The sequence below is a fragment of the Carassius carassius genome, chromosome 5, assembly GCF_963082965.1.
Source record: "Carassius carassius chromosome 5, fCarCar2.1, whole genome shotgun sequence".
Classification (NCBI taxonomy): domain Eukaryota; kingdom Metazoa; phylum Chordata; class Actinopteri; order Cypriniformes; family Cyprinidae; genus Carassius; species Carassius carassius.
The window spans coordinates 4,303,689-4,319,650 of record NC_081759.1 but is presented as its reverse complement, the minus strand read 5'-3'; the positions used below and the strand labels follow the sequence as shown (position 1 = coordinate 4,319,650).

The 15,962-nt window shown below is 35.3% G+C and overlaps 2 protein-coding genes and 1 long non-coding RNA gene across 5 annotated transcripts; 2 read left to right on the top strand and 1 right to left on the bottom strand.

Annotated features, from left to right (window-relative positions):
• Positions 1–1,056: 1,056 nt before the first annotated feature.
• On the top strand, positions 1,057–2,142 carry LOC132140230 (uncharacterized). Its single transcript, XR_009433735.1, has 3 exons — positions 1,057–1,308; positions 1,428–1,510; positions 1,927–2,142. It is a non-coding gene; the product is annotated as an uncharacterized LOC132140230 (long non-coding RNA).
• Positions 2,143–3,989: 1,847 nt separating this feature from the next.
• Positions 3,990–13,234, bottom strand: rchy1 (ring finger and CHY zinc finger domain containing 1). Of its 3 annotated transcripts, none has more exons than XM_059549514.1 (8): positions 13,102–13,234; positions 8,030–8,149; positions 7,583–7,698; positions 7,355–7,433; positions 7,172–7,275; positions 6,583–6,612; positions 5,621–5,741; positions 3,990–4,316 (listed from the first exon to the last, which is right to left on the bottom strand). In XM_059549514.1, exons 1-8 carry the CDS (start codon positions 13,126–13,128, stop codon positions 4,131–4,133), a joined length of 783 nt encoding a protein of 260 aa, XP_059405497.1. In that variant the 5' UTR covers positions 13,129–13,234; the 3' UTR covers positions 3,990–4,130. The 3 variants fall into 3 exon arrangements, with proteins under 3 accessions (XP_059405497.1, XP_059405495.1, XP_059405496.1); XM_059549512.1 differs by lacking the exon at positions 13,102–13,234 and adding an exon at positions 8,576–8,696; XM_059549513.1 differs by lacking the exon at positions 13,102–13,234 and adding an exon at positions 8,520–8,602.
• On the top strand, positions 10,128–15,931 carry kcnv2b (potassium channel, subfamily V, member 2b). The gene is made up of 6 exons (XM_059549511.1): positions 10,128–11,850; positions 13,121–14,123; positions 14,221–14,371; positions 14,594–14,648; positions 15,364–15,462; positions 15,552–15,931. Exons 1-2 carry the CDS (start codon positions 10,552–10,554, stop codon positions 13,391–13,393), a joined length of 1,572 nt encoding a protein of 523 aa, XP_059405494.1. The 5' UTR covers positions 10,128–10,551; the 3' UTR covers positions 13,394–14,123; positions 14,221–14,371; positions 14,594–14,648; positions 15,364–15,462; positions 15,552–15,931.
• Positions 15,932–15,962: the final 31 nt, after the last annotated feature.

The following is a 15,962-nucleotide window of genomic DNA, read 5'->3' as shown; positions in this document are numbered from 1 at the left end:
TTTTGAAAAGTCAAATTCAGTGTAGTTTGTGCAATTACCTTCTGTACCCTCTGTAGACAAACTGTTTCAGAACTGTCATTCTGTTCAATTAGTCTAAAGGCAAAATAATATGAAACTTCCCAACTTGATATCTTAGTTTGTCACAAGTACTCCAGAAACTGATTTGGCCACAGCACCACATTGTAAACCTGTCAAGATGAAGGATTAAAGTCAAGTTTTAAGAAACCTGTTGTGAAATTATGCCCTGGACCACAAAAATTTGGGAAGAAAACTTGGCCCCATCGACCATATGACATCAATAATGCAACAAAGAGGTTTAATGCATCTTTTTTTTTTTACATATTTGTCCATTAAAATCAGTTTTCTAAAATGGGGTTAAAATAAAAATAATTTTTGCCAGCCTTTCAAGCATCACCCTTGGCTTTACAGTGGGTTTACCTTTAAATAAAGTGAGTTTTCATGATAGATAAAATGTAAATTATTTAAAATTTAGATTAAATGCATATTTAACATTATTTTTATGTAACTTAATATTAAATAAGTTTAAAAAATTGAATTACATTTAAATGTAGTTGAAGTAATGTTGAAGTTAATAGTAAAACTTTAGTTACTTATTAGAATGCATAATACTAGCATATTGGCTCTTTAGTAGTATTTCTAAAGCACATAGTTATGGAGTTAGGGACCGAACCAGATGCACCGCTCAAAGGACGGCCCTGGCTATACCTTTTTAAAGTAACTCCGGTTTTCTGTTTGTGGTTTTATTTCCAGTTTGTGTGCTTTGTGATGATGTAAAAATAAAGATTTGACCACTTTCCTGCTGTGTTTTTGTCCTCTGACTGTGGATGTTTCTGTCATACTGTGGCTGGTCTGATCATGTTTTCACCACAGGCATGATTAATGTGTTTTCTTATAAAAACATTTGAGGGTTTTCGATGAATTCATCTTCCCCATAAGAGTTCACAATGACTAGATTCAAAACAAACGATAGGTTGAGCCCCTGGGTGTGCTTTCAATTAAGCTCAGCCAACCACCTCGTGGTTCTATTTCTGAAACAAAACATGTTTACTGGAATTAACAAGTACATTTTTGCTAACCATATGATCTCTTCAGTGTAGGTCTGACTTCCGTCTTCAAACCATCAGTGAAATTACAGAGAAAAGGAACATAAACCTATCAAAGATTTGACACCAAATGTAAATTTTATAATTAAGTTATATAAATATGCATGGCTCTGTTCCGCGTTCAGTGCAAGACTGACGAACTTGGAATATTCTTGCATTTTTCTGTGGAGTTTGAACAAGCAGGGTAATATTTTACCAGTTTATACTTCCATACCCAGGGCACATATGATTTTAAGCAATGTCTTATTGTCTATTATTGATTGTTTTTTATTATTAAGATGAACGATTTTCATTCTCTAACAGGGAGAGACATTTAATACAAGATGGATGGTTTGGGACTAGCACTGTTTGGAATTTGTTTAGTGTCATTCACGGTTTCCAAACCGGTAAGATGATTATATATTTTAATATTTACAGTCAGACTATGCATTCACAAATTATGCATGCTTAGGTAATTGAACTAGATTATAGGTTATTATTAATTATATTTGTTAACCCAAACTTTATTCTATTTATTGTGTCAATGTAAAACACTTTGAGTTAGCACCTTGAATGAAATGTATGGTACGAAAATAGTTGCATGTCTTAGTAGTGGTTATATGATCATCTAACACTTTAATCCTGTTTAAAACCCATCTAAAGATGTATTTAATAAAGGCTTTGCTACTTTTATTTTGTATTTATTAATTTTTTTCTTTTTTGTATGATATTTTGCATGACTGTACAGTACTTTGCTGCTCTACAAATGCATTTTGATTTGCATTTGGAACCTATTGATTATTTATATATAACCCTCCGACAGGTTATTCTGTATCAAAAGTTTACAGCATCCAGTTCTGAATCCTCTGAATCAAATGAGTCGAGCTCTTCAGAGGAGGCCACTGAACCGAATCCAACATTCCGACCCATTGAGCTGAACACCCTGGGACAAGACAGCCTGCACCAAACCAACAACCCTACCGCACAACCAGGCCTTCCACAGACCACACTGGACCCTTCCCTCACAGGACAAGAGGTTGTGGAGTTTGACTTGAATATAACCTTTGTTCCTCTTGATCCAGTTGGGCCAGTTTCAGAAGCTGAAAGAGTTGTGGCTCTAGATGTCACCACTCCAGAACGAGGTCACCCGGTCCAGCTCACCAGTCCTGAGCCAAAACCTGCCAGAGGAGATAACATATAATTACCCAGCATGCTGAATATTTACTAGACTTGTCTGTTCTCAAAAACGTGATGGTTACCTTCGTAAGAGGTTGGCCAACCTTGTATCATCTTCACTGTCTTTCAGTAGCCTTTTCCAGTTGATTTTAACTCTATTCAGAAATACAGTAGAACATTTCGAGCTATTGCATTTGTCAAAAAGCTGTCTTTTTATTTACATTTTTCATTTTTGTTATTAGATGAAACAGTATTTCTTAAGAAACATGAAATGGCTTTATAAAGCAAATAATTAAGCATTTTGCTTGTTAGACAATAAGTTTTTCAGGGACTTCAAAAAGTAATAAAATCATGCAAAGTAATAGTCAATTCATTTCACATTAATAAAACACAGAATCATGTCTTTTATATGGGGTTTGCCACCACATTTTCACAATGACCATTATGTTAAAGGATTGTAATAGGTTCAGTACAAATCAGTGTTATTTTAGAATCATTAATATACCATTGTATTTTTTTTTACATTGCAAATTCATTTTATTTTTCTATTTGAATTTTACGTTTTTTTGTTGCTTCTCTCCTTTTTATTAGATTTAGTTAATTTTAATCGTTTTATTTTAAGCAAAAATGAGAAATGTAGCTGAAATAAACGTCCCACTTTTTAATTTTAATTCAGTTTATTTATGTTTATATTTGAAGTTGTTGTCAAGTTACATGTTACTGATGTAGGCTCATTCCTGTGGCTGAAGTTGGCCACATGTAACTGTTTTGAGGACAAAACGTGACGCTCCATGTGCGATCGAGGCACAATCGCAGCGGTCATTTTTACAAAAACAATAACTCAGTGCAATGCGATATTACGCAGCATTGTAAAAATGCTTTCTGTGAACACGTCCTTAAACACGAAGCTGGAAAACATTTACCCAGAACGCATTTGTTTTGAAAATTGGGGAAAAGTGGAATATGAGATGCATTTTTAAAAGTTGATTTTATGACTCAAGATCTCCACTGAAATGTTATATATATAATATAGGTTGTGTGAAAAAGATCATCATACTCTTAAATCAATGGATCAAATGATGTTTATTATCTACAATATAGGTTGAAAAAAGCAGTGTCTGCATGAGCTTGTATTTCACAGCCCTTTCAGTGATGGTGAGCTCATCATTTACTGCTGTCGGCTAAACACGCAGAGGTCACAAATGACCATAAGCGAGTAACTGCAGATGTTATTATAGGTGTACGATATCAGGGTGGTGCAATCTATCGGTTCATGATCAGGGCTGGTGACTGAATTGTGTCTGGTCTGAATGGCAGTAAAGTTTTACCACCATTGTATTTCAAAGCAAGGTGCAACAGAAGTACACTTTGAAGAAAAAAAAAACACAAAGTAATTTTATTCTCAATAATGCCTTAAGGTCAGTCTCGGGAATAAGCTGAGAGAAACATTGAGAAAATAAGAATGAAGCAATGTGATTATTTTATTTCTGTAATACATTTGTTTGTTGTCCAGCATTAATCAATAAATAGCATTAAATAATTCTTAAACTTAAAACTGTTTGTAAATGATATCCACTGTCCCTGAATGAATATCAGAGCCCATGTTGATGCATTATATTAACAACACTTTTCCAACCAAACATGTTCATGTGTGGTTGGAAGGGTACAAACATTGTTTATGACAAAATGCAATTAAAGAGCCCTCAAGTATGTTCTTATCCTTTTTAATCAAGCAAGAAAAATAAGAGCAGTTCTACAGACTTGAGAGAGGAGCAGTAAGAGAGGACAGCTTGTATTCTATATATCAGTTCTATAAAAGTTTAATTGAGAGATGATTTCTGATCATAAACGTCACTCGTGGTGCTCTGTGTTGGGCTGTTCTTCAAGTGTCTGTTCTGCAGACTGTTGTGCGTCTACAGGAGGGGCCGTGATCAGCCCGCCGTCCTGCGCAGTGTTGTAAGAGCCACAGGAGCTGCACTTCATGCCCAACACGTGGAAAGAGACAGTGCAGCGCGCCTGGCAGTCATTGCATATGATCTGTGAACATAAAAACACATACATACACAAAGTGTACTTCACTGTATCAAATGAAAAAAAAGAAATGAAATTAATTCAAATAAAAAAAAATTTTTTTTAATAAAATGAAACCAACTGAATAAATAAAGCTAGCTTTATGGGTATTTATATATCATGTCCCACCCACACTTTTTTTAATTCCCGATATTTTCAGTTCTAATTCTAATTTTTGAAAAACAGTAAAAAGTACTATATTTTTTTTTTATATAAAATCTGGATAAATTTAAAGGCAAATTCTATCATGAGGTAAAAATAGTAAAAACTAAATTATTAAAAAAAAAAGACAATTACAGAGGATGAGATCCTTCCTTGAAGAAAGAGAGAAACGTTAAGAAAATAATAACCTGAAATTTTTTTTTTAAATATAGAACTATACAAATAAAACACATGCAAGGGATCATTTTATTTTATTTGTGCTATACAGTGTTTAGCAGTGCAAGGTTGTGGGTTCAATTCCCAGGGAACACGTTAGGTAAAAAATTTTAGCCTGAATAAAGTCACACTGTCACGCTGAATAAAAGCGTCTGCTAAATGCATACGTTTATTTTTTATTTTATAATTTACAGTATTTGTTTCATGTCCAGCATTAATCAATAAATGGCATTAAATAAATAATTAATAAAAGAAAATGAGATGTAAAAGTTCTTAAAAAGTTTTAAGAGATTATCCAGAGTTGTTATTATCAACTTAAAGTATTATAAATATTTATTTTTCTTCATTGAAATAAAGCTGAAATAAAACATTAATAAAAACAAATTTTGACAAGAAATTCAAATTAAAAATATAAATGTTTTCATGGCAACAAAATGGGAAAGGTTCAAAGAACTAAAATTACTAAAACTGAAGAAAACAATAATAAACTGAAAATAAAAAAGTCAAACAGAAATAAAAAAACAAAATCTAATTAAAAATGTCAAAAGAATTCAAATTTGAAAAAAAAAAAAAAATGAAAACTGAAAATACAAAATAAAAAAGATAATTCAAAATAAGAATACAAATTATAGCATATACATAATTCTAAAATAACACAGCAGGAGATTCACCTTATACATGGCCAAAAAAAAACTACCCAAACCACATACTGTAAGCTAAAATATTAATTCTGAGCTTCACAGTAAAATGACCAAAGTAGATATTGTCATATCCACATCTTACAGACTCATAAAGGAACATTCACTTCTGCTTGTGTTTGCAATGCTCCTCATTTGTATGCTCATTCAGATAAAACGTCTGCTAAATGAACATGTAAATGATGGCTCTCTTACTTTGACTGTAGTGTCCTGGTACTCTGTGGGCATGGGAGTCTGGGCAATCTCCTTGTCTCTCTCTTCCCAGAACTCCTTCATGTTGAAGGCTGAATGCATACACAGAGGACAGCAGTAAGCTCTGCGGGACAGACACATAAACTCATCTCTCAACATTACAACATTATCATATAAGTCAGGTTCAGAGAGTGCTGTGAGAATCAAAACCTGTAGACACAGGTCAGAGGAGCTGATGCTGTATATCAGACAAGGAAGTCTGACACTTCCTAACTTCACAGAAATGTCAGTATGAATTAGGGCTGGGCGATATGGCCTAAACTCAAAACCTGACTGAACACTTTACCTCGATTATGTTTATTGAACAATAATTTTATTTATATATTTTTTTTAGCCCTCACAGTCCATTGTACTGTAAACATACTCAAATATTAAACGTGGGATATGTTTTTCTAATGAAAGAGTTCACTTTTTTCCAAACTATTTATGGTTATTTTTTAAATATTTCTAACAAATAAAATCAAAGCTTGCTTGATTTGAAGACGTCTTATGAAAAAAAGTCACATTCCAGTTTTATTGTAAAAAGCAATTTGCCGTCAAATACAAAAGTTGCCATGCTAACCTGCTACTGTAAACAAAAGCTTGCAATGTTAGCCCCGCCTCCAGGGTCTTCTGATTGGTCCGCTGTTTTGAAACTGACATTGATAAGCGGCACAGCGAGTTTAAATTCTTTAAGCCTGCCAGTCACGGTACGATCATACACGTCTGTATAGCGCCTACTACAAAAGCGGTAGTATGTTTTCAAAGGGGAAAGCATTAATAAAGTTAAAAGAAACAAAATATCCGACATGGGAAAATTACGTCAGTCGATTAATCGTCCAGCCCTAGTATGAATCTATGCACAATTAGCAACAAGTCATTAGAAAAGAATGCAGTAGTCACACAAAAAAAACATCACTCCTTACCCAGTTCTGAACATGTCCTCGAAGCATGTTCTGCAAGCAAAAAAGAAAGTGTTTTTATATTGAATCAAATGCATTTGATAACACATGCATCAGGGATGAAATGGCTGCTGTGTACAACAGTTAGCGGAAGTGAGAGAAAAGTGTTTATTATGTTTTGAATATGGATATTTTTCTTACAAGCTACAGGAGGCCTTTATTTTACCCCTCATAGCTGTGCACGGCACATTTTATTATGGATGGATGCACTTTATTTGGCTACTTTTGGATCGTTGAAAAAAACACCCATCCACCGCCATTATAGGGCTTGGAAGAGCAAGGATCATTTATAATATAACTCCGACTAGATTCGTCTGAAATAGAAAGTCATGTACACCTAGGATGCCTTGAGGGGGGAGTAAAACAGGGGCTCATTTTCATTTTTGGATGAACTATTTAATTTGTGGAAGAGTGAATTGAGACTTTTAAGACCCACAAAAACTTTAAAATTGTCATATAATGATAGTCAAATAAGTTTAGTCAAATGTGTTGAAGAGTTTAACTAATAGTGGATACACCTAGCATGTTATTTCTAGCACAATCAGACACTCACTTGTGTAGCAGATGACCGCAGGGGAGCACATGAGCCCCTATTCTGGACGTGTGGATGTCCTCCATACATACAGGGCAGTTCTGCCTAGAGACATTCTCAACACACTGAAACAGCAGGCACTGATTAATATTTCACTACTAATTAGCAAGTATCTTTCAAAAATCAGGAGAACACTTTTCATACCTTGTGATTGTCTTTAAGATCAGTCACTAAACACAGATTGCACTTTGTACAATGGAAGTATTTCTCTCTTGGGCCAATTCTAAGAGTAACAGAGGAGGTCAATGAGAATCTTACAAAAAAAAAATACAACTGTATAGCTTCGGGTTCAAAACTGAAGACCCTTCAAATGTGTACGTTGTTTTGCATGAAAGCGTGTGCTGAAAGAATAAAGGTAAATGTCATGCACACCTGCATATCCCGCAGGGCTGGCAGTGGTACTGCTTCTTGTCTTTATCAAAGAGATGGCAAACGCCACAGTAATACTCCCCAAACTTCACTTCACACTCTTTACATATCTGTTGAGACTGAAGAACACAGAATGCACAAGAGCTTTAAATGTTTCCAGAGCTGAAAAGTACAGAAAAAAAATTATATTCCACATTAAGAAAAGGCCTGTATTTATGACTGTTACAATTTGTTGCAATTTGACACTTTAATGACCCATGATTTATTATTATTATGTTACTGTAAAAGCTTTAGGTAATTTTTCTTGGAAATACATATCACAATGTATTTGTTTTTGTGGCTTCTTAACACCCAAAAATATTACCCAGACATTACAGGTTGTGCGAGATTCATCCAAGCAAAGTATATACAGGTATATATATACTTTTTAGAACTTAAATATGACTTTACCTCTTGTATAGTGTTGCATGCAGCACATTTGACCTCTCGGACCTTGAATCGGTCCATCTGATGGTCCTCTTCACCATCATGACAGAGTCTGCAGACATAAAACTTCCCACAGCAGGGCGCCTACAGAGAGAGACAGACCACAACAACACATTTCACTGCAGCTCAACGCACAACTGCACATGAATAATTCCAGTTAGCTCCACTGTAAGAGCTTACAGCAGGAACATCACTAACATCAACAGAACCAGAACAAACCCCTAAACTGGCTGTTTCGTAGCCCCTAACGAGCAGAGCAACGAGTCTAAACTAACATATCGAATTTGTTGTCTTTAGGGCAACCGTAATTAGATTTTAGTTCATAAAATAATCGTATGTTAAACATAAAAATCTGTCAATAGGCCTTCAGTGATGTGAATTCCCTACAGTTAGCTGGTATGCTAATTAGAATTGCTTCAATCAAACGTTTCCGTGCGACCAAGCAAGCATTTACCAAAATAATCATGCCGTGCGAAACACAGAGTTTACATTTCATTAAAAGACGCTCACTTTTAACAAACAGCTGCGAACGTAGTGCTCACATCCAACTTGTGTGGCAGCCATGTTTCACTGGTAGAAAACTTTATTTAAAAGTCCTTCATTTACATCAGTGTTCGGGGGTTCTCGATCTATTATATTGAATTACAGAAAGAAAGAAAAATATTAGACTATAAATAATATAAAAATATAACACTTTATATATTTAAAATATACAGTATATTATATATATATATATTTTTTTTTTTATAAAATAGTTAATGTAAGGCAAAATGTATATGTGTAGTCCTAAAGAAACAAAAACATGAAGAAAGTTGTCACAAGACTTATATCTGAGTCAAGCATCTAGTTTAAAACCTACATTTTTATTATTTCTTTTTATTATAATCATTTATTATTCATTTAAAATGTATTATTGTTAATTATATAATTGTGTAAATTACTCCAAATTTAAATTCCATTACATAATATTTTTATAACAGCAGTAATAAACAGAAGCTCAACTAGCCCATTACACTAAATCATTCTGTCCTAGATTTGTATTATATATTTGATCTTTCGTTTTATATAAAATAACATGCATTGCAAATAATATTTGGTGAAAAATAAATAAATAAATCAGTTATTACGTGACCTGAAAACTGCCAAATGGGGCCATTTTGGGGGTCTTGTCCTGACCACAGTGACAGATGGTGCAGCATCTGCCCGGCTAAGATTAAAAACTTGCCCATTGTCTCTCCCTAAATTATTGGTTAATCTGATCTACTGTGAGTTTTAGCCTTTAAGAGTCTATAAACCACTGAGCATAAGTATATTAATGTTACATCTGAAAGCATGATTTGTTAAGCACTGCTTATGAATGTGATGTTGTAAAACTAGCTAACATGTTCAGTTTGATTTATTTTTTCTCAGATGCCCTTAAGATCTCGAGACGTGGATGTGTTAGATGCATTTGTTATATGATAATTTTGTGCATCGATTCTATCTTGCATCCTGTGCTGCTTTTATGTGGGGAAAAAAACAGTTTTGCGATATAGAGAGATATAATTCGATAAAATTAAAACCAAATCTCCACATGGTAAAATAGGTAAGTTTTCTCATAAGATCAGGCTTTAACTTAAAGGTCTTAGTGATCCTTAAGGTAACCTTAAGTGACTTTGTCTGGCATTATCTGTCCTGCTCTTTCCATTGTTTACAAAGCTTGATTCATGTCCATTTGAAATAGTTTTGATTTAGAAGGCAGATAAACACACTGCATACATTATTCAAAGAAATATATATATTTATATATATATATATATATTCATGATTTGGTGTCCATTATAAGTGGTGCTAAATTATTAATAATGCATGTAATTGATTTCTAAAGGATTGTGTGGCACTGAAGACTGGAGTAATGTTGCTAACAATTCAATATATTATTTATTTAATGTATTTAAACAGAAAACAGTTATTTGAATTTATCGTGATAATATTTCAGCATATTACTTTTTAACTGTATTTTTCATCTTAATTTTTCCAAACCATGTACATGTAGAAAATACCTAGTTTCTAAGTTTCCTGCATCTCCTCTTCTTCTTGTTTAAATGTTACTATCGTTATCCTCTGGTAAATACGACGCCCCATCTCTAACTACTGTAGCTAAAGAACCTCTAGTTTAGGATGAGTTTACGAATAAGTATCTGGGTGTTGAAGGGGGTCTTAAACTCATCCGTAACTTGGTAAGAGCATTCATTCATTGACACATGGCAAGCGTGCCATTTCAAAGAACGCAAAGTGGACGTCACTATCAAGAAAAAGCTTAAAGGATAATGGCATTTAAGTTGAACTCTTAGCTCCTTATAGAGAGCATTAGAGCTCTGGTGCTGCTTCCTGCTTGCCTCTTTATACTTAAATAGGGTAGATTTAACCTCGGTAAAGGACTGAGATTTACAGACGTATGGTACACTAGCTATCCTCCTCGAGGAGGATAGCTGAGGACTGAAAGGATGTTCAGCTTTCAGAGAAACAGGAGACAGAGCCTTTTTCCCAACTGCAAACTAGCAACCTCAGAGTCAACAGATAATGCGGTTCCATTCGGTAAACAGTGTTTGCTGAAACAGTGGAGCTCTTTAGGCGAAATACAGACAGATATCTATGACATCTTTGGTGAAGATGAGGAGGCTGAGAAGCATTCGGAACCAACAATGTGGTTTACAAGCGCCTCACCCAGCAGGAATTGCACGCTCAACCTCAACGTTGGTGGAAAGTCCTACCGCATCACCTATAAAATGGCAGCAAGATACCCACAGAGCAGAATCGGCCGTTTAGCCACCTACACGGACCTCAACATGAAGCTGAACCTCTGCGACGACTATGTGGTGAAGGACAATGAGTATTTCTTCGACCGAGATCCAGACGTCTTCAACAGCATCTTCAACTTTTACAGAACCGGCGTGCTGTGGATCAAGGACGAGCTTTGTCCAAGGAACTTCTTAGAGGAGATAAATTATTGGGGCGTTCGGATCAAATACTCGCAGCGGTGCTGTAGGATCCTTCTTGAGGAGAAACACGACGAGTTGTGCGAACAGCTCAAGGTTCAGAAGGAACTGGAAGCAGAGGTGGATGTCAAAGAAAATGAGGAGGCGTTCAATGAAATGTTCCTCGGCGAGACGAGACGCTCGCTCTGGAGCTTCATGGAGAAACCGTTCTCTTCAGTACCTGCGAAACTAATGGCGTTCGCCTCGAGTATGTTTGTGCTGGTGTCGCTGGTTACAATGACTTTGACTACGGTAGAAGAAATGGAGAACATGGCATCTAATGAGTTTAGCGGAAAGACATTTGGAGAGTACATAGAGACACTGTGCATAACCTTCTTCACCGCTGAGTACCTGCTGCGTCTAGTTTCTACCCCAGACATCGGTTGTTTTGTTAAAAGCATGCTGAACGCTGTTGACCTCATGGCCATCCTACCGCAGCTTCTCCAGTTCGTGCTCGAAAGCTTTGAGACCTTCCATTCTGGGACACAAACCACTGACATGGAGACTGTTGGTCAGGTGAGCAAGGTGGGCCAAGTGTTACGAATCATGCGACTCATGCGTATTTTCCGTGTTCTCAAACTGGCACGTCATTCGACGGGGCTCAGAGCGTTTGGCTTCACGTTAAGGCAGTGCTATCACCAGGTGGGATGTCTCTTCCTCTTTATCGCCATGGGGATCTTAATATTCTCCGCCATGGTTTATACTGTTGAACACGACTTCCCTCAAACCAAGTTCACCAGTATTCCACATTCTTGGTGGTGGGCATCTGTAAGTAAACATAATTTCTATTAATCAGGCATATATGATATACTTGATGTTGAATATAGTTAAATTACTCACCCTCAAATCTTTTCTCTGCAGAAAACACAAAAGGAGATATTTATAGAATGCAACAGTCAGGTTGTGCAAGTAAAATTCCATTCATTTTCTCTATCCACCTTATTCTTCAACACAGAAATAAGCCTATGGGCAAGACTTCCAGTTCATTAGCCTCTATAGGGAAATCACATTGTAAAACTGTTTGCATGTGTTCATAATTAAGACAATACATTAAAATAATGGTAAAAAACACCAATTTGCAATATCAAGCAGGAAAGCAAGCTGTTTTGTACAGCTAAAAATTGCTGGACACAGGTGAGGCCGGAAATCAGACCCATAAATTATACAAATGGTCAAACCTGCTCTTACGGGAAAAATAAGATGGGGAAATTGATTTTTGACAGACTCTCTGTGAGCTGTTAATGGATGGTATATGCTTTTTCTGAAGCCATTAGTCCACATTAGACCAATTATTATTATTTTGTTTTTCTTAAATAATCAGTTCTTGCAGAATTCCTGGATAAAAACAACCCATAATTACCCATAATTCTGCAGAGAAATCTCTAGCAATCAAAAGAACTGCCCACTTGCATGAAGGATTGCAACTGATGCAATAAATTTGTATGTATAATATGCATATTTTGCAATAAATATAAAATACATTGTTTAAATATATACTAAGTATCACATGATTTTTTTTCCAGTATGCTTTAGGATTTTTACATTCAATTGTTTGATTATATAATTCGCAATGCTTCCAGGGATTTTATTTCTTTCCCTCATTAAAGCAGAAGTACAGTATTGTACTTTTGTGTTTTGGTTCAATTTTCAAATTCTTCTGTTTCAAATTAAAGTTTGCAATGTTCTGTTTCACGTCTTAGCTGGTTGGTTCGGAGCATGGTTTATATCTCCTTAACAGAGACTTTTAAAAATCCCTATGGGAAGAATAAAAAAATAAATAAAAAAACTTTCAAGACCACTAAAAAGAGTAAATGGGAACTGTTGCACTCTATAGCACAATGTCCAAGCTGCTCTTTACCATAACAATGAAAGTAAATAGTGACATATTAGTCTCCATACACTTTCATCTGCTAAACCTCTCTTTTGGTTTTCTTTGTAAGAAAGAAACTCATAGGGGTTTGGGAAAGACACATGAAGTAGGGTAAATGATGACAGAATTAAAAAAATTGATCAGATTACCATTAATTTCTCGTTCCAGGTTAGCATCTCTACTGTAGGCTATGGTGACATGTATCCGGAGACTCTTTTGGGGCGGATATTTGCATTTGGCTGCATTTCCTTTGGGATCATTCTGAATGGCCTTCCAATTTCCATCCTCTTCAATAAGTTCTCAGATTACTACGCCAAACTGAAGTCTCATGAATACAGCTCCAACATGAAGAACAGGGGAAAGGTTAACTTCATCCTGAGAGCCAAGAAGAAACTCAAAGAGTGCGGCTGGACTGAAACTAACAACATTAATGTATCGTAGACACTGGTGAAATCGATTGTTAGCATTGTTACGATGTACTGAATCTTGCCTGAATGAGAACATTTTCTAAAAATCCTCTTATCGAAAAGTGCCAAAGTACATTTTAAAATACAAGTAATAAGTAACAGTAACTTAAATCATCAATAACACTTTATTTTAAGGTTTCCTTGTTACACATGGACTTACCATTAGTTACACTGTAACAAGGACACATTAAAATTCCTCATCTCCCGTTCCTGCATTATTAAAAGTTTAGTTTCATTGCATGAACAAATCTTTGTTGTACTACAGGATTAAAGTAGCCTACATTCTAATGTTTGGACATCTTTTATTTTCAACATTTTGTCTTGCAACAGAATCACATAACCTGTCTTATCTCCACTGTTTTGATGTTTTACCTAACCTGGCCTTTTGAACTTGACCTGACAACCAAAATAGAAGATTAATCTAATTTGCAGGGTTCCCATGACGTGTCCAATCAACTTAATTAACCCTGTATTTAGCCTCCAAAGACCGGGCAATACCTTATTTGTTCTCAGCAGTCCCAATGTTTTTGTTCTTTGAGGCCATACAAGCCTTTTGATTCAGTTAACGTTAGGTCAAATCTACACAACAAATCTTTTTCTGAGGGAGCTGCAAAATATCCACAAAAAAAACTTGCCATAAACGAGGAAGAAACCTTGGCTGGGAGAAACAACTTCTCTCACGTTACTTTTTAGGAACACGTATAGTTACACTATTACATTTTTTATATAGATAAGCAAATTAATAAACAATTTAAATGCTTGATGAACCTCTTTCTCGGTGATCGCGCAGTTGCACTCCAGGCCTGTAGGGGGCGTGACGTCACTGCACTCATAAGCGTCACTTCTTCGCGTTGCGCTTGTGCTTCTCGTTTCTCTGACCTCTGTGGGACGGAGTGCGGTCCTGAACTCCAGTGAAATGGCTCCTCCAGTGCAAGTGTCGCCGCTGATTAAGGTTTGAATTCACAAATAAATGATTCTGGATGTTTATGACTTGTTTTAAACTAAGAAAAGGGTCTTCAGGACTGTCTTTCCCGCCTTCCTGTCGTGTTTGTCTCTGAAGTCAGAGCGGACTGAGTTGTGTTGACATGGCCTGCATCCTGAAAATCATGATATGTCCTTAATTCTCTGCTATTAAAAGATAATTATGGATATTAATGAGATTTTTGTTTTTTAGACAGCCAGGTGGTCTGCATTGCTCATTGGCATTATCTACGGAAAGCGTAGATATGGTAAGAACCTGCAAGTTGATTTGAAACTGGTTTTCAAACGACATTCTGTGGACATGTTAATAAAACATCTTAATACACACACACACACATATATAATATTTGCAGGTGACTTATGGAGGTCACATTGATTTATGTTTTACGGGATCATTAACACATTTAGACCTTTCAATTCTTCAGTTAAGTATGTTTCTGTAGGACAGAACTTTTACAGTAATTGGTGTGTGTATTTATTTTTTTTAATTGTGGGGAAAACATTAAAGAAAACTAGTGGCAGGTATATGATATTGTATTTACCACTGGTTAAAGTAAAAAAAAAAAAAAAAAGGAACTATTTTTTGTTATTTTATCTCCTTTCTTGTAATTCGTAGTTTATATATAAAATTCTGCTGTTTTTCAGAATTGCTATTATAAACATGTAGTCGCTAGGAAAAAATTACAAATGTGAGATTAAAAACAAGTTATTTTATTTCGTGGTGGAAAACAAAAGCGAGAAAAAGGCAGAATTGTGAAGGAAAGTCAAAATTGTGGAATTAAGTTGCAAATTATTTTTTATATTGATTTTAATATCATTTGAATATAAATTATTATAATTTTTTTGTATTCTGTAGTTGAAGCAACTTTCCATTTACAAATGCCACTGCATCTGTTGCTAAAATATTTACACATTTAGTAAAGGCCATGCATTTTGGTTAAAAGCTTTTTCATTATCCTCCAGATCATCTGAAACCAATTGCAGAGGAGGAGAGGAGAATTGAAGAGGAGGAGAAGAAGGTACGAGAGGAGAAGGAACGCATTGCTAAACAGCTTGCAGAAGGTAAGGGTTTCTCTTGATATTTAAATGGTCTGATTCTTCTGCAGATTGAGCAGTTGGTTGTACTGACTCTAAATATTTTTCCCCTACAGCTAATGAGGACACAATCTTGAAGTGAGCTGCCCAAAGTTATGCCTGTATTGCTAATATTGTAAAGATCTTGTTACCTGTCTGGATAAAGAATGATGCCTTTATTCTGCCACTTTGGTTTTACAGTGTCCTTTTCAAACCTTTCACTGTTTTCTTATAGATCATGTTAGATTAATGCCTCATTTTTGAAATAACTGAATACATGCAGATATATATACACATACATCCTCTGATTGGACACTGTCTATTTTCACTGAAGAACGTCTGATAATAATGTGATGCAGATTTAAAACAAGCAATGTAATGTTAAACATACACCAAATCAGAGGTCCACTTTGGGAAATATCCACACCAATATTTATTAATAAACTGTTAATCCCTATTTCGTTTGTAATTTTGATATTTAAATATAA